General features: G+C 44.4%; 1 protein-coding gene across 1 annotated transcript; it reads left to right on the top strand.

Moving 5' to 3' along the window:
* Window positions 1–3,697: 3,697 nt before the first annotated feature.
* On the top strand, window positions 3,698–18,965 carry LOC118788247 (GRAM domain-containing protein 2A-like). Its single transcript, XM_036544203.1, has 12 exons — window positions 3,698–3,908; window positions 9,011–9,131; window positions 9,663–9,664; window positions 12,182–12,239; window positions 13,006–13,078; window positions 13,686–13,789; window positions 14,312–14,410; window positions 15,192–15,263; window positions 15,557–15,619; window positions 16,213–16,372; window positions 17,664–17,757; window positions 18,854–18,965. The coding sequence occupies exons 2-12, from the start codon at window positions 9,021–9,023 to the stop codon at window positions 18,963–18,965; spliced, it is 948 nt and encodes a 315-aa protein (XP_036400096.1). The 5' UTR covers window positions 3,698–3,908; window positions 9,011–9,020.
* Window positions 18,966–23,120: the final 4,155 nt, after the last annotated feature.

The following is a 23,120-nucleotide window of genomic DNA, read 5'->3' as shown; positions in this document are numbered from 1 at the left end:
AGCAGTTCAGCAGCTGTACAAGAGCACTGCCAAATGATAGGTACAGAGTACAACCTGCCTGCATGCACTTTACACTGTAATTTCAGTGTTTCTGTTATTAGGATGGTGTTTACTTTCAGGTGGTAAAGCTCTATCATGTTTTCCTGTATTCACAACACAATTGGCTGACATCATCATGTGACCATAGGAAATGCATTGTCATTTGTGCACTGCTAGCTTATGTAAACCCTAATGATCTCAGTCCTGATGTAACAGAATTAACCAGTAAATCCCAGTTTCAAGGGAATTGCCAGGTCTTTGCTTTCATGTTTATTTATAACACCAGCAGTTTGGCTTATAGTTGTTTTTTTCTCTGGCAAGTATAGCAGTTGTATTATAGTAAAGTGGTTGCCAGTGGGTTGAAGCTGAGAACTTGGCTACCTTTATTTGATAATTATCTTGAAGCTGTGTATGATTTTTTTTTTACATTATCAAGCCATGAACGTTTTTTCAGAAGGTTCTAGCCTTTTCTGCTTCTCCTCTGCAGACACAAATGCTTTTTTCCACAAAAAGGAAAACATGCAACCAAACACAAACACACATTGCAAAATCCAGAGCCATAACTGCTCCTGTGACCACAGTGACAGTTGAGCTATGAGAGGCACCGTACCATGTTCTGAGCCATGTGCCTCCAGAGGATGCTGCCATGCCAGAGGAGCTGCTGCAGAATATCTGGAGAGCTGCTCTGATTCAGGGGGTAATCCTGCACTGTGCTGTTTCCACATGGATGAGTGGGGTTCTGTGGTTGGGTGTTCTTTTGGCAGTTGGTCAATCAGGTGAGAGCAAGAACCTGTACTGAACACTATTTCATCTCGGGGCAGTTACTGCAATGACGCAGGGGTGGTTGAGGGGGTGGTTGTCGTCTTTGGCACTTGCTGTGTATTTGAGGGGCAATCTTTAGAGTTCTTCCCATTGGTTTTGAGGGGTTTAAGCGCCTTTTCCAATACAAGAGTCAAATGTATACCCCTGAAAACCAAAATGAGGAAAGTCCCTCCCTCCTCTCTTCCTCCCATTTATTTCCTGCATTTTCTCTGGGCTGCATAGACTTTCTGATGGTACAGCAATTGGATCCAGCCCCCATGCAGCTAGAAATCACTGCAGTAGTTTCATTTCAGATACACTATCACCCTTCATATTTGACAGATTACCACTAATTCACTGTCTGTATTTCATCTGGATGATTAATCTCATTTCTCTGTGCTGCAGCCTTTATTCCTGAAGTGTATGATTTGTCAGAGGAGAGATTAAACTGCAGGAGAGAATTCTCTCTGGTGACCGGGGCAAGAGTTCCAGCGCAGGGTGGACAGAGTGGCTGTGGCAGAGGGGATTATGCCAGCTCGCTTTTTACAGAGGGAAAATATGAAATCTGATAATGCCCGCCCCCTCCTCGTGCTGGGAGGGGTGGAGCCAGGGGTGAAGCTGAGGTAGTGGCTTTTTCCCAGGGATCCAGGCAGAGAGAGGCTCACTGGCGGTGGCAGACTCTCTCTGGACGACGCGGCACAGTGCGGCTGACATTGCTGTGTTCATGGGATGTACTTTATATGCAGCCAGCCCTGAGGCACCAGTGCAGGGTCCCACACCTGCCCCATACCTGAGGAAGGCAAACACCTGCAAATGGTGAGATCTAACGCCCCCCCTCCCCCCGGCGCACATGTTCTCCCAAACACATACATGCACTCTCACTCACTCGTTTTCTCCTAAACACACAGTCACACACCCAAACACATACACACACTTGCAGTGAATTGCTTTGTGTTTTGTTGCAGCGTCTTTAAAAGAGGCACACTGGTTCAGTGTTCTTGTGGTGAGTGTCTTGCTTGAACTTGGTCAGGGGGTTTGAGCCCCATCTAATAAGTACCAAAGACCTGGATCATGGTGTCCATTTCCTGTCTGCGTGGTGCTCTGCATCAGCTGGGCTTTGACACATCTGCCTCATTTTGAACGGCTCCTCTACCCTCAGACTGCAGGTCTGACTCCTGTCTGTTTCTCCATGTGGGTCTAGGAGCTGAGCTGGGAGCTGGATGGTGTGATATTGTGCTGCTTGCAGTGTGTGTGTCCTGTAACTGTCTCAGCCTAACAGCACAGAAGAGTTTGCTTTTTGCAGCCCTGCATCTGTGAGATGGACAAGGGGAGGATACAGAACTTTGACTATCCACTGTGTGTATGTTTATCCAGCGCAGTGGATTTTCTGACTTCTGTATCCTTTTTATCCAGCAGGAGCTCTTCCACGGAGCAGTTTAACTGTCTCCACTTCAGCTTCGTTTATTTCATCTCTTTCAATCTGAAATGCATATTTCTACGAGACGGAACGGGTGTCTTTATAATCTGACAGATTAGTACTCTGGTGCGAGCTTCGGTGAAGGGGATAAAGCTTTTGTCTAAATTATTCTGGGATTCTTGCCATCGGTCCCAACATTTTGGTTTGCTGGTAATTTTCCGAGAAGAGTTTATTTGGTCACGTGACGCTTTTGTCACGTTTACAGAAGCAGGCGGTGGTAACTGTACTTGCGGTACTGCTTCTGAAGTAACCGGGGTGAGCACCTTCGCCATCCTGAGTCTGCCAGCTCGGGGCCACATGACTGTTTAGACTTGCAGCAACGTGAAATCGAGACTGCAGGCGTCCGCAAAGCACGTTTCTGAGAGTTATCACACAGTCAGGATGCATACCTCTTTTTTTGCATTCATCGACTGTATCGAAGTTACTTTTGTTCAGTTGATTGCAGATCGATGAACATCGGTAAACAGATTAGTTTCGGGAATATTACATTTTCCAGAACGCTTTGTAGCGACAAGACAGAGACATTAGATAAAGCAGGTGAGCTATTTTGTAAAGTTACACTATCAGTGAAGCAGTGCATTAGCTCAAATGTTTGAAAGTGAGTGTAAAGGTGGCACTTCAATAATTTGGGCGCCGGCGGACAGTCACAGCACGTAACCCCCATTTTATATTATTCAAGTGAGAGGAAACGTTATTGGTATTCGGATCAGCTCATTCGACCGCGCATCTAAAGCCAGCCAGAGAGTGCACGTGGATTGCAAAATGAAAATGCTGGAGTACACCGAGTTCTCTCATGCTATTGGCTGGAAGTGTGTAATCAGACGCTCTATTTTAAGCAGAGCGGATCCGTTCGGCGCTGCCCATCCTCTCGTGTTTTCCATTTTATTAATACGGGAACTATAATACAGGACTAAAACTAAGAACCTCCGGTGACCGTCTGATGACGATGTTATCCTCCTTACATTCCACTGGGCCCTAAATATAGATGATGATGATGACGATGATGAGTATGATGATAATAACAGTGAGTTTTGTAGACTTGTGTTGTACAACCTTGCCATGGCTTTACGGACGCACATACGCATAAACTATTATTACGACCCCTACATTAATGGTAATGGATTAAGAAATAAGAGCATTCTGTTATGATAAAACGTAAATTGTGTTGTATTTTGTATTGTATAAACACCTTCATATAATCAACAACCTATGTAACTGGTTTATTCATATCGGGAAAAGGGCAGCGTTTTCCGGATGAACTTCGATGATTAGGTAGCCGTGTGACTAAACATTTACGTCCTTGAATACTGAGGATTACTTTAAAATCCATTTACGTAGAGAAGCCACGCCCCGCTTCATCCAGTAGATGCGCGACTCAACAAGTTCGAAATCAGAGGCAGCCAGCCTTCTCCATCTCCCTCAGTGCTTACCGCAGGGTACCGTCAACCGTTTTCCTCTCACCCGTTGTTTAAGTTTTGGTTTCTTTCTCCGTTTAAAGATGTGGAGTTGCGTACGATTTTTGATAACGAACCCGCGGAAGAAATGACGACCAGTGTGGGTTAATCCTGCGACACCCTTACGAGAGTTAAAGGTACGTTCGCGTTAGTTTCGAAATGTGGTTCGGAGGAAAGCAAAATGTTACTTTTATGGGTGAACAGCGTGAATTTTCTCCTTCTCGCTTGCAAGGCAGTTTTAGTCTGCAAGAATCGCTGTGCAGTCGTACATTGTACATAGAGCAGTTGTGCATTAACCTTATACACTGTGGTATTCATGCAGTGTTATATGGATTCTGAACGTTACAGCTGTCAGGCACAGAGCTGGTTAGAATGGACATGAAATTGGTTTTAGTAAACAGTTTCCAGGCCAGTGAATGCCTTGAAATAGAATCGAATTGCTAAAAAACTTTTTAAGCTCAATGAATCTAAATCAAACCGACCTGTGACCACTGAGAACAGATAAGGATAAACTTGCGCATTGACCGTTTACATCACCAGCTAGTTTTAGAACGCTGCCAAGGGTAGTGGGCAGACTATTGCCCTCTGGGTACAGGGGGTCGCTGCATTGCAGTTTCTGAGAACTGAATAACGGGGTGACGCAGGTCATACGGCTCTGTGGAGCGCAGTGTGCGTTTGTATTACTGAGCAGCAAACATACTGTAACGGCCATGCATGAAGGACGGCACATAAAACCGATCGAGGCAAGGCGGTGGAGCGCCTGAAGTGCCAGTCGCGAATTTGACAAAGAATGTTTGATTGACTTTGCTCTTCTTTTCCTCCATGTTTGTTGGTACTGTAACCCCAGCCATGTGGCCTGGTCTGTCCGTGGTTTGTGTTTTTATTTGACACAAACAGATGAGGGCCTTCAGAGCCACTGAGACGTTTAAGGGCAGCAGGTGCGAAGCGCAAAGTGACCGTGGAAGCCGAGTGTTTGCGGGCATACTCGGTTGTGCGGCAGTGGATCCTGTATTCAGCTAAAAAGCGATGACAGAACTGACGGCTCTGTAGATTCTAAATGTCTATCTAATACGTGCATCTGTTGTAGTGTAGTTTCTTCTTGGAGACTCACTCTCAAAAAGTCTGTGTGCCAAGAGGAATTTTCTGCTTTATTCTCTCAAATGCTGTATTGGTTTTTTGTCTTCAATAGAGGAAGCACAGGGGAATTTCGGGTCGCTTACTGGAGGCATATGCCAGGCTTGCCACAGCACTCTCGACTTTAGGGAAAATGACAAGCTGAGGTGGACTGAAAGGCCTGTTCCAGTCATTAAGCTTTCATATGCTCTCATGCTCTTAAGAGCGCATGGTTAATAAAGTGTCATGGTATACGTAAAGGTGTTCCTTTGGGTCATCTCTGCCTTAAACAAAGCACAGGTATGTCTCACCATTAAATTTCTGTCAGCAGCTGGTTTCCTCTCAGTGGCTACAGCTGCTTTGACTGTATTTGTTCATAACCCAATATGTGAAACAGTGTGTTAAGAGCGCTGTATAACATAAAATTCTTAAGCGCATTCCTGTCAGCCACTGTTCTGGGTGTTGTTAAAGCACACTCACCTGCACGCTCTGTGTAGAACAGCATTCTCTCTGGAAGCAGGTGGCAGATACCCTGCATGCCTGCTTTGCGTGCTGCAAGCCTGGGGCAGGGTGCCTGCAGCCATGGGAATAGAAAGGCACATTAATGCTTTCTGAGGCTGAGATTATCATTACAATAGGCACTGGCCCCATTTACTCTCAGCAGATTAATTGAGTAAATACAGACCCAACTTCTGCTGGAGCCAGAGAATGCTTTATCTCCTGTTTCTCTTCTAGGTCTACATTATTATGAGGTTCTGACACAGCTTTAGCAGATCTTAGATCAGTGAAAAGGGAGGAAATGTCTGGTCCTTCGAATGATTGACACCCTGTAATAAGAATGCAGATTTTGAAAAACAATTACTTTGAAGGACATTTTCATAGTTTTTAACATTAATTCAGTGTCAGAATATTGAAGGGTTATTTCTAGGGTTCTAAGCATAGACTCCTAAGAAAATAGCTCTTGCAGGCATGGCAGTTTGCCCAGGAACACATTATATTAATGAGCATCAAAAGAAGCTTGGGTAACTATTTATGCATGGATTTTTTTAAAATATCCACATTTTTAGGCTGATTGTATGTCTTTTTTGTTGCTTTTGTGACTGGGTTTCTTTTGAAGTATGTGGAATGATGCAGCTTCTGAGAGTTTAGTAGTGCAGTGTTGTAATTGTGGGGTTGGCCTTCAGTGTAGGTGCCTGCACAGAAAATGCCATTAAGTTCTGTCTGTGGGCTGTCTCTTCTTTTTATCTCCAAACCACATGGAGGTGGGGTAACGTCTCATCTATGGGGTGGAGTAGAGTATTGTTCTGACAATAGACAGGTATTTACTCTAGCTTACTAACTTCTCTGTCTGGAAAGGGTCCCCTATTTCAGTTTGGCCCAGTACTGTATATCATAAATGAAATATTCATGGTCCAAGGTGAGAAGAATGGGGCCACACTGAATTCTTTCACTTCAATCAGATATTAGAAGCATAAAAAACAGCATGTTCAATCATGTGGCCTTTCTTCAGGCTGCATCAAAGAGAAAATGAACATGCATCTCCTGCTCTTGTCCTGAATATAGTCTGTAGGCTGTAAGTCACCAAAGGGCTCACTTCAAAGAGCACCTGGCTTTTGAGTGAAAATGGAAGCAACCAGGTGTGTGGTAGATGAGCTGCTGAGATAGCCAGTGTAGAGAGAGTCACAGTTTTTACCAACTCTTCAGTTGTGTCTGGTAGGCAAATCAGAGGTATGCTCTAGCAAGAAAAATGAAAGGACCACGTTGTACAGCTCTTGGGAAGATAATACACTCATTCACTGAGCTGATGATCATAGGACACGCCACACGGCGCTATTCCTTCTTTGGTTACACAGAGATAATTCTGTGGGTCTCTGTCCATCCTTAGTTTCACTTTAAACAAGCTCCAGTTATGAGGAGGGTGTGGCTCTCTCACTGGTGGAGGTGTTTCCCTTTCCACAGGATGCCATGGAAACAGGGTTTCCATATGGTAGGAGCAGCCATGGTAGCACAGCTGGATGAGCTTTAAAATGGGTAGAGGTAGCATGGCTGTATGACTAACTAATTTTTTGAGAGCAAAGTCATTTGATTTGTCCAAACACATCAGTGATTGACAATACATGGTAGCCCCTCCCATTATAAGGTCTCCTATCACTTCCTGTACAGGGAGAGGGAGAGAGAGAGGCATGCAGGAAGGGGCGACGTGATGTGTTGCACCAAAAGGGAGTCCCAGAAACTGCAGATCTTTGTAATAGGATTAAGGTAACTGGATTTGTGGGGGAGGTGTGGAGTCATGTGATGACCTGGTGAATGTGCTTTGATGAGGGGAATGGTGTGGTCACTGCAGTCTGGGTCAGGGAGATTCTGCTCTGCCTTGCTGAGAATATGTTCCAGTGTGGATTTCTTCACTGGCCTCAGAATTCCAGCCTTGCGCCTTCACTGTCCTCAGATCTGTTCAGATGTCCTAGAAGGGAGTCTCACTCTGGAGTCAGACTGAGGCGGGGTGTTCAGCTGGGAAGAATTCAAACGAAACAGCTGCCATCTTCACAGCATTTCTCTTGTATCAGTTCCAGGGGCCTCAATACCACTCACTGTCCAAGCCAAAAGCAAATGAATCATAGTAATGCATTCTGCTTCTTATTTTATGAAGAGTTGCAGAAGTGACCAGTAATTCGGTGAGGGAGAAAAATGATGGAGATTAATGACTGAGATTGAGGCCTCCACCTGAACTTTGCTCTGCCTTTGGTGTGAATGAATCTCTACACAGGATCCAGCATGAAGTTGCTCTTCTCTCATGTAGACGGCAAGAATGTCTTTGTCTTTGACAGGATTTATAGCTGTTGAGTGTGAACCTTGATTTGCCTGGTAAGTTAACCTTTAACTGGAATAGGTAGTCGGTGGCCAGGCAATATCAGCTGTTATGGAATGGCTGCAATTTTCTCACAGGTGATAAAATCCCCCATGCTGAGTGTCTGCAGTATAAGAATAGAAAGCCCAAGTGGAGCTGTCAGTGATTGTTTGCAGTGCTGATCCTTCCTCCACTGAGCTAATGAGCTAATAATAGTTACTGTAATGAAGAGAATCTAGTAGATTCTCGCAGGGTAGTTGACAGATTTTTAGGGGAATTTGATATTTTCTTGTTAATTGTAAAATATTCATTGACTATAAAAGAGTGCACGGCTGCAACTATGAATAGAAATTATAATATTTCATTAAAATAAATAATAAAAACTGGTTTTACTTCACATTTAAGACGGTTCCAGCACCCAGCCATTACAGTGCAACAGGAGAGGGATTTACTGTGTGCATTTGTTGTAGATGAAAAAACATGCAACACAGACCTGATGGCCTGACCGTGTGGCTAGAGGCCAGACCAGGGGCGCTCTGCTCAACAGCCTGCAGGAATGCAGCCTTTCACCCCAGTCCGCTTCCATGGCTTTTCCTCGTCTTTAACCCTGGGGCCATTTTCCCAGAAAGGGGTTTACATGCCATGATGTGCATGCTGTCCAGTCACGCATGCTGTCCAATCATGCGTGTGCTTCTCGTGTGTTTACCTTATTGCTGTTTAATCTGTGGCCGTGGACGCACTGTGAGTTGTGCCTGAGTCCTCCACGCTATTTACGCCAGTGTGGTGGAAATAAGGAAATTTCCCCCAGTGAATGGGTTTATTATCCATCTTAACCTACAGAAAATGCAGTGAACAGTTATGCGCTGTATTTCCATGGCCTCTCGGCATATAGCAGAGTGTTTTCCCAGTGTGAGTCAGTGTGAAGACAGGGCAGGAGGTGCATTGTGGGACAGTTCAGGCAGCGCAAACAGGGTAGAAGATGTATTAAATAAGTAGAAGCTGCTTCAGAAACAGCAATGCATGTGAATCCAAGGGGGGCAACAACATCACCATCATCTCACCAATTAGGAAGTAACCATTTTCCACCTCACCATCCACAGCTCTGTTCTCATTAATCTTACCTTTTAAGAGTCTGAGGAAATGAGGGGGTGAAGTAAAATAGGTCTCATTTATCCTCACTCCTTTTATTGTAGATGGCAGTCAGAGGTGCCCAGAGGCATCTGTGTGGTTAAGTGTGTGTGTATGTTGATGGTTGCGTGTGTGTGTGTGTGTGTTACTCAGGTCTCAGGCAATGGCTGATCATCAGGAGACTGAGGATGTCGGCCTCCTGCCTCCCCAGGACCTCCCGGACCCCCCGAGAGAGGAGGATACCCATGGCCCCCTGCAGCTCAGGCAAGGCATTGCACCTAATCACAAATTCCTGCATTGGGTGAAGCAGTGCGTTGTGGGCTGTATGGATCCTCCTGGAGAGGAGGATGTTTGTTCTCTTAGGCACCCAGCAGAGCCCCCACACCCTGCCCCTGTAGAACATCAGCCCTCCTGAAGGAGTCAGGAGTAAATACTACATGTATTCACTCAAGCCCCAAAGCCTTCTGTCCTCTAATACATTAGTGATAGATAAGATTGTGGAGGATTAAGAAGCAGAAGCAGGCAAGTCAGAGAGAAAAAGGAGTATTTATCATTGTGTCCATGAACTGAGTAGAGTAACCTTGTTTCCAAATGTTTTTTATTGTGTGTATATAGAGAGAGTGTGTGACTATGTATACATTTAGAGCCTGTGGATACAGATTTGCCAGTATGTTTGTTAGTATGTTACAGCTGATAATACACTCCCTGCTGTTTGCTCTCAAGTTCTGTAACTCTTTCATCCTTGCTGAGGGGTATAGGATCACACCCAGCATGTAGGTTGGAGGTTTGTTTTGGCCCCATTGAGATGTAGGCCTAACAGACCCCACCTGACTGTGACGAGTCTGTCAGTGTGATGTTCTTACCTGACTGAACTAACAGTGTGTGCAAAATACACCATGTGCTGCATTTAGTTAACACAACTCATTTTCCCAAAGCTTCTGACAGGCATTCAAAAGAATCAGTGTAACTGTAGTTCATTGCATTTTTCATTCTGAAACTTTGATCACCGATATGTTTATTGTGTCTGGTTGGGTTGAACATTGTCAGTTGACACAGTTTAAAAAAAAAAAATGAAAGACAATGACCTGAAATAGACTCTGAGCAAACGAATCTCTTTCTCTCTGCCAGCGATATTCCCAAACTCTGCCCGGAATGGCCAAACTCTGTTGTCTCAGACAAGCAGAGCCAGCTAGATGCAGTATCAGTCAGGCTTTTTGAAAAAGCTTCTGTTTGTTTGAAAGTGCTCCCATTTGCCTATGGGCTGGAGTAGGTTTGCCTGAGAGTCAGTAAGTGAACGATAATCTGTAGAGGGCCTGTTCTGTTTGAAAGGCCAGAGATGGGGGTCTGGTTTATTTTTGGTTCATTTCAGAAGCTGCTGACCCAGATACAGACCCAAACCCCAGCACAGCTTCCCAGGCCCTTAACCAGCCCCAATTAATGTCAGCAGCATCGTCCAGTAGCATCACTGCTCTGCCCGCTCTGTGCTTTGCCTCTTTCTTTTGTCACAGAGGGAAAAAAAAAACAGATTGTACTGCACATGTTTTTGTTTCAAACTGAGTAGTTCTGTTCCAGTGTTTGAGCCCTTGTCTCTGGGTATAACCCAGTGTCAGCTTTCTTCTGTAAGTCCGGTGTGCTCTGTCTTCATCTTTCAGGGATGACACTACTTGGGATCCTTGTACTGAGATTTGTCAAACAGTCTGGGACATATAAAACATCCATGAACAGCTCAGTACAGTATAATTCAGAACAGTGCAGTTTAGTGAGTGCATTGTATGCTATGTCGTTTTATACAGTGGATTTAGTATGGTATAGTTCAGTATAGTAGTTTTGTTGAGTACAGTTCAGTGTATTTAGTATGGTATAGTTCAGTGTGGTACTCTACCTGAATTGACTCCATGTGAGAGCTGAGCACATTTTGCCATGGAGCAGTAATTATGTAACAGTGATCTGTGGCAGGACACTGGGAATGATCTGAGAGAGGTCATGGGGAGGACCTCCGCGCTGCTTTGACCTTAGACTGCAGGGTCATTAGGGCGCTGTCACTGAAAGCCCCACCTCTGTGTGAGAGTGCATTCCACACCTGGCCCACACCTGGCCCCTTCCACTCCATCACAGCCAAAGGGCAAAACTTCATGATGAGTGAATATGCATCATTACTTTATGACATCTGATTAGTATGCAGGTTGCTCTGCTCTGAGGCCTCTCTCACCAGCATTTCTTCCAGAAAAGACAGCCTTGATTCTTTATGTCTCTGCTGATGGCAGTCTTAATTAAGCCCTGTTTAATAATGGAAGCTGATGCTGATTCACAGTCCCTGTGGAGCAGCTGTGTTTTTCACTTAGCAGAGAGCACAGCACGGGGGGACCATAGGGAGACAGCAGAGTCTGTTTATATATACCACTAAGACTTACACTGCACCACTCACATGTATCCACACACCAGCAACACTATTTTATACCGCACAATTCCCATAAACACACACTCACATGCTGCATAAACATACACACACCAACATTAGCTTACACTGCACCAGTCCTATGCATACACACACACAAATACACATGCACACCACTACAACCAGCTTACACTGCACCACTGACATACACACACACAATTACATACAGTATACACATATACATAGACACCACTAACTCTGGGCTTACTCTGCACAATTCAGATAAACACACAATTACATATACATACACACCACTAATATTGGCTTATACCACACCACTCACACTTGCATACAGGATACACACGCAATACACTACTAGCACTGGCTTACACAACCTCACACACACATACATGCTACTAACTAACATACACATGCTGTACACACATACCACAATCTAACACACAGTCAGACTACACACACATGTACCCCACCAATTAACACGCATGTACATACACATGTCACTAACTAACTAACTAACTAACACACACACACACACACACACACACACACACACGTTATGCCGGATTCCATGGAATTTGCATAGGCATGTTTCATATGAATGTGTGTGTGCTTGTTCTCATCTGTGCTGCATACCCACAGACATGAAAGGCTTTTGGAGCTAAAGACTAAGGTCTCCAGATGAGAGGACTGGCTGTGCTCCTGTTCTGGCTCTAGGGGGCATACTCTCTCACCAGTGAGCTCAGGCACATTAGCAGCAGACATCCTGGTTTACACACAGCTGAATTCCACAGACACTCAGCTGCATAGTGTTATGAGGATCAGCATATGGATTGTCTCACTTCAACATATCCTGGCATTTTATGTTGCTCTCTCACGCTGGTGCTGATATAATGATCACCTGCCCACAGGCTCCAGCTCATTGACGACCTGTCATACGAGGATGTGAAGAAGTGTTATCGCGGATCGGTGAGTATTTAAGCTTTTCCTACAATTATGGTCAATGTTTTTATCCATTGCTTTCTACTGTTTATATTTGGTGCCTTTTGTCTGTATTGAACTTTGTGCACTCATGTGTGACTTTTGACTGAATGCTGTTGTATTAGCTTCGCTGTCATTCCTGCCATCCCCCTGGGACTCTGGATTATAGAACACAAAGAAGACAAAGCACATAGCTTTGCTTAATCCAAGATAATGATTGTATCCATGATACACATTAGCCTCCACTCAGAGCTCTTCAGGGCAAATGCTGTTGGAGAAAAATGAGTGAGTAGCAGCAGGGGATACTAGCATGGGCACTTTGTCAACCTCCCTTTCCCATTCCTGTGAGAGGTCAACCGGTCACTTTCTGGCCTTGACTTCTGTGATGTGAAGTATTTAGCGGGATCCTGAATATGAGAGTAGGACAAAAACATATCGTACTTCAATCGTACTTCATTCTTAAACTCAGCAAGGCAGAAGATCCTGCATTTCACCTGTGTAGCCCTGTGCTTTCTCTGCTCCTGAGTGCAGGTCCTGCTCCAGGTTTTTCAGCCCCTGTCAGGTATGAGGGCAGTTTAAACACTGCAGACTGCCTGCAGGGCTGTGGGCTGGGGAAAGGCACACACACATACACAAACACAGTAGAGCTGCAGGACTCTGGACTGTGTGTGTGTGTGTGTGTGTGTGTGTAAGTGTGTTTATGTTGCTGTGGCACTGCTCCAGGACACTGATATCTCCATCTCCCTCCTCACAGACAGTGAGCAAATACAACGGCCAGTACCACAAGCTGTTCCAGAGTGTGCCACAGGAGGAGATCCTCATGAAGGGTAAGAGCCTCTCTCACACACACACACTCCCTCTCTCTTTCTTTCTCTCTCACACACACACACACACACACTCTGTCTCTTACACTCACACTCCCTCTCTCTTTCTTTCTCACACACACACACACACACACACACACTCTGTCTCTTACACGCAGACTCCCTCTTTTTCTTTCTTTCACAGACAGGTACATACACACACACTAGGTTACTGTGTCTCTCCACTGGGTCTGTTTGCTTGTTTGCTTTTTAGGGAGCTCAGGTGAGAAGATCTATGCTTTAGTCTGATCCTTTGTGTTTGTTTTACTGTTTTAGCAATCCTTTTGCTTCAGTAGAACACGAGAGTGAGAGGGTTACAGCCACGTAATGTGGAGGTCATTATTATTGTTATTGTTATTATGCATAGCTCACTTTTTATTTCAGGTAGTGTGTTAGTAATTTAGCTTAAGCACCCTCCTCTGGCTCAGTTCAGATTTGTCTATTGGCATAAAATATAACTATTGCCAGTGCATGTTACATAATACAAAAAAGAAACAACACATAAATACCAGCTATCTAAACCCATTAGCATATGTAAAGATTAAGAAGCACTACACTTTCTCTCTCACAGTTTACTCTTGTGCTCTCCTGAGAGACATTCTTCTGCAAGGCCGTCTCTACATCTCCAGGAACTGGCTGTGTTTCTATGCTAACCTCTTTGGCAAAGACATCAAGGTACGTATCAGTCTCTGAAATGGTGGGGGAGAATAATGACGTTTCCTCAGGTGTCACACCTTTTATCCTCTGGTGTCTACTAGTCTGTGAGCACACTGTGAAGTGCTGCTGTTGCTAACCATGTGTTTACACTTCATTGCAGTCAGACTGTTATGAGACTGCTCTGTGGGATTTCTTTTGCTTTTGTTTGGAAAGTTTGAATATCACAAGGGTCTGAGGAACCCAAAGCTCTGCCATCCTCACACTCTATCTGATGCCTTTCTAAAGGATGCTCTGTCCCTCTACTGACTCCCTTCATGTCCCTCTAATGACACACTTCCTGGCCCTCCACTGATTCACTTCCTGTTTCTCTACTGACACACTTCCTGCCCCTCTCCGACTTACTTCCAGGCCCTCTCCATGTCCTTTATCCTTACCTGCTCTGTGAGAGAGGGTTGAAGGTAAATTTCTCTGAACAGGGCAACACTGTGTTGCCGTCTTGTCTTGTAATATCCAACCATGTTTCCCAATGTCCTCTTGCAGGTAGCCATACCTGTAGTCTCGGTGCGGCTGGTGAAGAAACACAAAACAGCAGGTCTGGTACCAAATGGCCTGGCCATCACCATGGACACTGGCCAGAAGGTAGACCAACCCCCTCCCAATACTGTCAGTGAGCACTGGTGTCCGTGTCAGTGCTTGTCCCAGCACTGCAGGGTTCAGAGGTTACAAAGTGGATTTTTTTTTTTGCCCTCCTTCCCTTTGGTGTGCTCACAGACCTTCATAGACCAAGCCATCAGTCACACCTTCTCAGGACGCACTACAAAATGAGGGAAAATATTACAGCTGAGCTTTCATTCAAGTTTGTGTGTGTTAATGATGCCGTGCTTATGTCATTACAGTGTCATGCAGAAGTGTCTGCTTTCCCCGTGTTAGTTCACTTCCTCCAGGTTTCTTTCCTAATAAGCTTATGTGCTGAATGCTGTGTTAAATGGTTCAGTGTTTATATATTTGTGATGATTTCAATAAAGTACTGAACTCATGACCTAACTAATCCGAAACAGTCAGAATGTAGAAAAAGTGACCTTGACATAAGTAAAAGTTTTATTGCGTTCATAGCCTTTGATTGTTCTGGAGTGGAAATTGCTGGTATTTTTTGATGTGTGATTTCTGAGCTGATATGTGTCTGTGTGCATGAGTGTGTTTCTCTGTGTTTGGATGTGTGCATGCATGCATCTGTGTTTGCGATTGTACCTGTGTGTACATATTTGTACATGAGTGCACTCTGAATGTTAGGTGTGCCTGTATTGTATTAGTGAGTGTACTGTATATGTATGTGTTTGCACATGACAATTGTTGTGTCCGTTATAATACTGAGTGTATATGTGTGCTGGAGTGCTGAGGTATTCCGTTTTCTCTCCTGTAGTATGTCTTCGTATCCCTGTTGTCCCGGGACAGCGTGTATGATGTTCTCAGGAGGATCTGTACACACCTGCAGGTGAAGGAGCTCCTCCCTCTCCCCTTCCCCCTTTCCCACCCCCTCATTGTTCTAAACACATTACAGCTAAGGATGACAGCTGAATTTAAAACTGGTATTTGAGTCACCTTTGCTGAGGCTCTTATGTTAAAGTGCTGTCAGCATTTTTATGTAGGGGCAGCAGCTGAAAGCGACAGTTGTGTTGTTATCTCCGGTGATGAGATCTACTACAGGTGCTATTAGGAGATAAAATGTGTGGATTAGCTGAATCAAGCACTTTCTTTTCCTGAACCCTGACCTCTGACTCCTCACAGGTGAATGGGAAGAAGAGTCTGAGTTTGAAGCAGTATCTGGAGGAGCCAATCACCTTATCTGTGGTAAGCCTCTGGCTCTGTGCCCATCACTCAAATTTCAGACTCCATGACACACTGTTCAGCAGCAGGTCTGCATGGCACAGAAGAGTGGGGGGTTGTCTGCTGCTGTCTGCCACATGCAGACTAGTGACAGGGAAACTTTACCTTCATGGGATCTCTCTAACCAGCAACAGTTTATTTTATTCAGTATTTCATTCCTTGTTTCAGAAACGTGTAAGTCTCCAGTGTTTTGTTTATTCATTTTAATGAAGCTATTGCATATTTAAAGGATGAAAAGGATTTAAAGGATGGAAATTTTACCAGCAACATCATGTGTACAAGAGATATGATTATTCACGCATTATTATTCATGCATATTCATGCTTCCCTGCAAGAGGAGTCTTACATATTTGCATAAACAATTCAAAGTTTCTCTTTCTCCTAACATGTTTTTTGCAGTCCTGTGAAATATGATGTGTTTTTAGGTGGTGCCAGTTAATGTGATTGGTAGTAAAAATGTAATCAGTGAAAGGATGGAGGCCTCCTCTGTGTGAGAGTCACCTCACCAGATCCAGGCCTTGCTCTTCTCTGACCTCTGGCTGACCTCTGTCCTGCAGGATGAGTTCCCCGTGCGGGACGAGTTGCCGCGCGTCCTCAAATGGAGGAGGAAGCCGCCCATGGCGTCGGTGTCCCCATCACTCCCTGACCTCCTGGGAAACTCCACCACCAGCCTGAGGACTGTGGACACACCCTTTCAAGCTGATCAGCCAATCGAGGGTGAGAATTGCCTACACAGAAAACGTCTCCCTTTAGCAGGGCTCTGTGGAAGCATGCCCCAAGGCTTTGGAAAAAAAAAGATGGAAAAAACACTGCTGACCTACAAAGGCGTAATCCACTGTTAGTCTCTGCTGTCTGTCTTTCCCGACTGTAACAACTACCTGTAAATCAGTCTGGTGTTTCTGTGGGGATTTAACATGAAGGGCTGCTGCTCGAATGGTAGTTTAAGTAAAGAGGGACTGTAGGTAACGTAGGGAATTTTGAATTTAGCTGCTCACTGTTACAGAACACAGGGGAGTTGAAGAAAGAGGCACTCAGAGGGGCAAGAGAGGAAATGGAATGCTGTTCAGATATTATGCAGTTTATAATGTATACTGTTAAACGGAAGTAAAATCTGGCAAAGGAAGAGAAGTTGGTGTATCTGCACAAGCAGGTGTGCAGCACTTTTCCACAGATGGTGTGAGAAAATGGATAGTTTTTACTCTCTTTTGGTATAGCGTCATTGATTAAACTCAGTGAGCATATATTCACTCACTCTAGTAAGTCTTTAATTCTCTGGGCTGCTTTCTGAAGTTCATTGTTATTTTATGTTCTCACCTCTCTTCCAGTTGTTGTACTCAGAGCTGCTCCAGGTATTGACTACTTTATGCAAAGAGTGGGACAGATCACACAATGTTGTGTGCAGCATGATAATCTGGGTGTAGAATTGCAGATTTTCTTGATAATTTTGCCAAATTATTTGATGCGTTTGTACACGGTGTCCCGCTAACCTTTTTTCCCATGCTATGTCATCTGAGAGTGTTTAAACCTGATCTGTAGTTGCGAGATCATGAAAATTCCTTAGCAGTGTTGACATAGCTGATAGTACTGTTGATAGAGCTGGGCCATGCATGAAGTACAGCATAATTTTTATCCACCTGCTAATGGGGGATAAGAGGCCAGGCTACATTCCCTGTCATGCTTCATAAACCCATCATGCCATTGGTGACAGGGAAGACAGCGTTGCCTTATCATTTATATTACATTAGCGCAGTGAACGCTCTCATCCAGAACAGCTTACTTAGCTTACTACTGTTTTACATGTTATCCAGTTATGCAGCTGTATGTTTACCGAAGAACTGAAACAGTGGCCTACCTTGGAATCAAACCAGCAAACTGGCATCGAACCTGTGTGTGTGGGAGAGAGAGAGAGAGAGAGAGAGAGAGAGAGAGAGAGAGAGAGAGACACACAGACACACAGACAATGCTCAGTAGTTGATTGAAGGATATACTTACACTCTGTTTTGTGCAGAGACAGCACTGGAAAAAGAGAAGAACCTTCTCACAGAGCCGGTACCAGAACTGGGTCACATGGAGTTCCAATTGCTCAAGTTCTTCATCCTGCTGTGAGTGAGACTGGTTCAGAACCCTGGAGCTTAGTGCAAGGCAACCTCTTTGTGTGTGAACCAACCAAACTGACAGCGCAAATCAGCACCTAATGGAGTGTGGGGCAGGTCATTGGAATCACACATATTTCATTACTGAGTTTTAGCACTGAGTATGGGGTGCTGAGCACTGAGAATTATGGATGTTTACATTGTTAACTGGTTGTTCAGCCATTTTTGCCCTGAAGTAGCCTGCTGTATGTGGCTGTTCCATGATCATTTGAGGCAGAACTAAAGTTGCTCAAAATACACCCAAACCTGTCTTTTGTGGTGAGTGAGGAATTTTTCTGTAGGAATATTTTTGTAATTGATGCACAAAAGAGATATTACATATGTAAAATACAAAGTAAACATTTTTTTTGTTTTTATTGCATTTTTAAAATAGTCCTCACTTTTTAGTGAATACTGCCATCTAGTGTACAGTGAACATTTGCATTCAGTCTATGCTGAAATAGTCGGTAGTGGCCCAAAATGTTTTACTACATTTATATATCTTGTGTGTAATGACACAGATAATATATACAGTAGGGCAGTTAAAGACCCTCCTCTTTTGTTTATAGGAAAGTCTTTTTTACGCTTTCTCTTTTACTCTAGGTTTTGCGTTAATGGCATTATCCAGTGGGAAGATTTGTCTCATCATGTGTTAGTAGTAGCACTCACAGGCTGTGAGGTTAATTATCCCTTACTCTAAACCTGCACACTGCTGTCTCCCACACACCTCACCTGTACCTCACTAAAGGGTGAATGAGCTGTACCCCCTATTTTGAGGAAACATCATTCTAGCTCCCACCATCCCCCACCGCATAGCCTGGAAGTATTCCCCCGATTTTCCTGTATTTATACCTGTCTCACACAGTGACCACACCTGTCTCTGGGCATTAACACACTTATCTCAAGCTACTTACTCACCTGTCTCTGGGTATTTCCACAGTTGTTTCAGGTTACTTCCGCACCTGTCTCTGGGTGCTTCTACACCTGTCTCTGGGCACTATCCTATCTGTGTCTTAGTACACATACACCTGTTAGCTTCTCACCCATCGTGCTCTCCCTCCTACAGAATCATCCTGCTCATTCTGTCTTCCTGTTACCTGGCATTCCGAGTCTGCAGCCTGGAGCAGCAGCTCTCCTTCCTCAACGCAAACCTGGCCCTGCCACTTAGGGAAAGGTGAGCCTGCACTGCCTCATCTCACCACAGAGGGTGCTGTTTCCTCCTGCCTCATCTCACTACAGAGGGCACTCTCATCCCCCATGCTGTCATCTACTCTGTGATTTCAGACAGATGGAGCATTTTCTCTGCTCCCAGGCTAACTCATTATACCCATTTTCCACTGTGGAGCTTTGAAAACTTACAGATCTTTTTTCCACTATCTGTGTTAGGGCTCATAAACGCATCCACAGACAGTGTTAATTCACAGAGAATTCAGGTGTAGTTTTGATCCTCACTTGTCACTGTAAAGAATACCACACCCTGATACAGAAGTATAGAATATACCAATGGTTATGACATTTTTGTCATTATTTCAGCATAAGGTAAGTGTTTACAATATTGGGTGTTACAGTGATCAATGTAGCCACTTATGACAGAGGTTAATAATATTGTATTTCAACACAATTTGGACATAACTTGGGTGCAGTCACTAGAGCCACATCTTTGTTTTTCCCCTCCCAGGTAACCCCTGCCTCAAACCTGCCGTGTCCCCAGTGGACATCTTGACCATGATAGACCCCGCCCCCCCATCCGTGATCGCCTCAGGGCTCGATATCTGGACTCCTCTCATGTAGCGGCAGCTGTTCCCAGTGTTGGTGTGCAGAGCTCCTCTGCAGAGGATGAAAAGAAGGGGGAAGGTGGAGAACTGGGAAAGCAGATGACTGGCTCAGTCTGCGCAGCTCTGCAGAGGAGAGAGCTGTTCTGCGCAGTTCTGCAGAGGAGAGAGAGCTGTTCTGCACAGCTCAGCAGAGGAGAGAGCTGTTCTGCGCAGCTCTGCAGAGGAGAGAGAGCTGTTCTGCACAGCTCAGCAGAGGAGAAAGCTGTTCTGCACAGCTCAGCAGAGGAGAGGGTGTCTGAAATGTAGAGCAGACCAACAGTGACAGTCGGAATGTCCTGAGGGTCAGATCTCCTGTTCCCCTAAAATCCAGAGAGGTGTGTGATCACACAAACCCCTCCCCTCCCCAGTGATGGGCAACTTCACCAGGTACTGAAGAGAAAACCTTCCCTGGAATTATGAGGAATAGTAAGGCATACTGTCTTATGTGTGAACCTGATTGTCAGACTGTCCCTGCCTCTAAGAGACATGTGGCAAGGACCCCTTCTGGTCTAAAGGACTTGTTCTCACTGCATGTGTTAGCATGTGTGTGTGAGCATGTATCTGTGTGTGTGTGTGTGTGTGTGTGTGTGTGTGTGTGTGTGTGCGCGCGCGTGTGTGTGCACATGGTGCATGCATGGTGCAGGTGCACAGGTCACCAAGGCTCCGGTCTCTGGGGTTACTCACCTGACTGGAAGCACTCTACACCTCTGTGCTCATGATGGCAATAGTATCTCTTCACTAGAATGGGTCAATTGACACACCTTATACACCTGGGGAAAAACTTTAAGAAAGCACAAAATATGAAATTGTTTATATGATGTGCTTTACTTGAAATTTTGAAATGTGATTATCTTGGTACTGTAATTTTGGTACATGCACTGATGTTTCAGATTATGGACTATGTTTGCAACTATACATTGATAACATATAATGTGCAGATACTGTTTAGCAATCTCAGACTTTAGAAGTAACTGTAATTCGCAGGAAATGCCTTCTCCACACCAGCCAATGGTTTTTCCACATTTCAAATGTGGCTTGTGCGCATTAAACTGACCTAGGTCACATGATGACATCACAATCACATGTAACAATGGACACCACACTGATGTTCTGCATGGGCACAGGGTTAGGAATGTGAATATCATCATATGGAAGTACTTCCTGTAGGTGCTACTGTTCGCTTTCCTGATCTGGAACAAAGGTAGTAGTGCAGTTATCCACTGGGAAATAGATTCCTAGACTCCTAATCCACTGTGAATTACTGGCCTTCACGTCCAGCGCTGAGTGAAGAAGCACCTCTGGAATGAGTGTGACAGAAACAAGTGTGCAGAATGTGTTTTAGAACCATGTATGTAATTTATTTGTGTGTGACTTTTATATTTGAAATTGGAGGCACATTGGTTAACTGGATGCTAATGTGATGTTCACGTGTCTCCAGTTAGTCATCTATCCAGCATGCTCTCCTGTCAATTTACTTAGTCCAGAGTGGAGTGTCAATGGTAGCACTCAGCAGCTGATTGTAGTCAGCAGTGAATAATAAAATGAGTTTTCACCCTGTGCTGCAGTTTGTGTAATTCTCTGTAACACTTTTGGAGTGACTTACACTCCATCCATCACACTTAAAGAAAACTTAAAAGAAATAAAATTCTTATGTGTTCTTATGTGAATACTTTTCTCAGTCACAGCTTCTTCCCATAAACTGTACATTAATGTTTCCAGTCCGGCTCCTGTGTTTGTGAATCATTTGCTCTGTGTCAGCAGAACACCTTCAGGCCAGGTCACGTCATCTTTCTTGAATGTTGAAAGTATATGAATGAGGCCAGCAACGTACACTAGTGTATTTGTGTTCATAACATACCGCATACCGATATCATACCACAATACTAAATAGGCTTTAAAGGAAGCACGCAGTATGTCTGAACCAATAAAGAGCAAAGAGGCATTGGGATGGCCAAAAATGGGGTCCAGAGGTCACCCCTTCCTGGAGAAATACAGCTGCCTACAGCGTCTTTCCGAAAGCGTCCCGTGGACTCGTGAAACCAGACTACTGCTGACCCTTTCTCTCTCATGACTGTACTTCACCCCAGAGCGCCATGAAACGGTGAGGTGAGTTACACTTACAGTGTAAGTTTTCATGTGTAAATGTGGGATTGTCATACCTTCTGCAAAGAGGCGTTTAATGTAAGACCCCCTTTTGTTAGAAATAATCTGCTTGGATTCCTCAAATGAACGCAAAGAACAGGAGGTCGGTTTTCTGGTTTTCCAGAAAACCAGTAGAGTTACTGTATCCAAACTATGTCGTTCCCAAATGTAACCATGCGTGTGCTTGTTACTGTGGGGCAACTGTATTTTCCACGTTTTGCCTCCTGGCTATCCATTCACTGCATGGTAGATTTTTATTCAACCCCGTTGAACCACTCCGCCCCCGCCCGCTCCCTGCTTCACGCCCCAGCTGACAAGCGTAATGGTAATACGCCGGCGTGAGAGTTCGCCCTCGGACACCGAAGCACGTTAAAATGAGCTTAAACTTAATGATCCTACAATGGGGGACTTTGTTCGGTAAAGAGCATCCATTGATGTGAAGCCCTGTATTTCTCCCCTTGTCTCCAAAAAAAGACTGATTTGGAAAAACAATTCTCTCAAGGTAGAGGAATATTACTAGGAACTTCAGCTGTGGCGAAACGAACAAGGGAGCGTACCCCCTGTCAAAACCTGTGAATGCGCCGTGATTTTAAATTGGACAAGTGTACAGGTAAGGCTGCTTTGAATTTTTTTTTTCTGTTTTTCGTTTGTTTTGTACTTCTTTGCCAGTTTCATTGGTTCTGGGGAGTTATAATTTATTCTCTCAAATCTGTAACTAGACAGTTGGCTAATTCAACAGATGATATAATATTCACAGAAATATCCTTCTAAATGACAAACACCCTTAAATCTGCAAGGCTAGGTGTGGAAACTAACTTACTAATCGAGTTGTCCGTTTTCGCTGATAAAATGGCTTATTGTTTCCTTTCTCAATACAAGAAGAAGCAGCTTAGCATCAAATGATACCAGTGAGCTAATGTAAATTGTATTCGTTGTCAGATGTTGTGGAGTGAATTAAGTGAATTCGGCGAATAAAAGTGCACTTTGAAGGATGGACTGGACGCTTCAAACGAGGAGGCTGAATGAGTGACGGTGATTGACTCATACGGCTGGTTACTTCACCCTGACTAACAGCATTCCGTGTGGCATGCGCTGGAATGGGTCAGGAAAACGAAACGGGAATTCTTCTGAAAGAATTTCAAAACACATTTGCAACATTTAGTTTCCATATGAGCACGATGCGTTCGTGAATGAGAAACTATTTAACGTGCAAGTTCTTTCTACCAGCAACGACTGGAATGGACAGCTATTTCCTCAGAATCGCTGAGATATCTTGTAAAAGGTGTGGTTACAAAGTTACAAAGAGGTTTTTGGGCTCACTGACTTTCTTTTGTTCTACGGATGGGCACTGGCAGTATAGTATCTGACTGTATGTGT

The sequence above is a fragment of the Megalops cyprinoides genome, chromosome 13 (assembly GCF_013368585.1).
Source record: "Megalops cyprinoides isolate fMegCyp1 chromosome 13, fMegCyp1.pri, whole genome shotgun sequence".
NCBI lineage: Eukaryota > Metazoa > Chordata > Actinopteri > Elopiformes > Megalopidae > Megalops > Megalops cyprinoides.
Note: the sequence above shows the minus strand (reverse complement) of the source record. Positions and strands in the feature narration are given on the sequence as shown.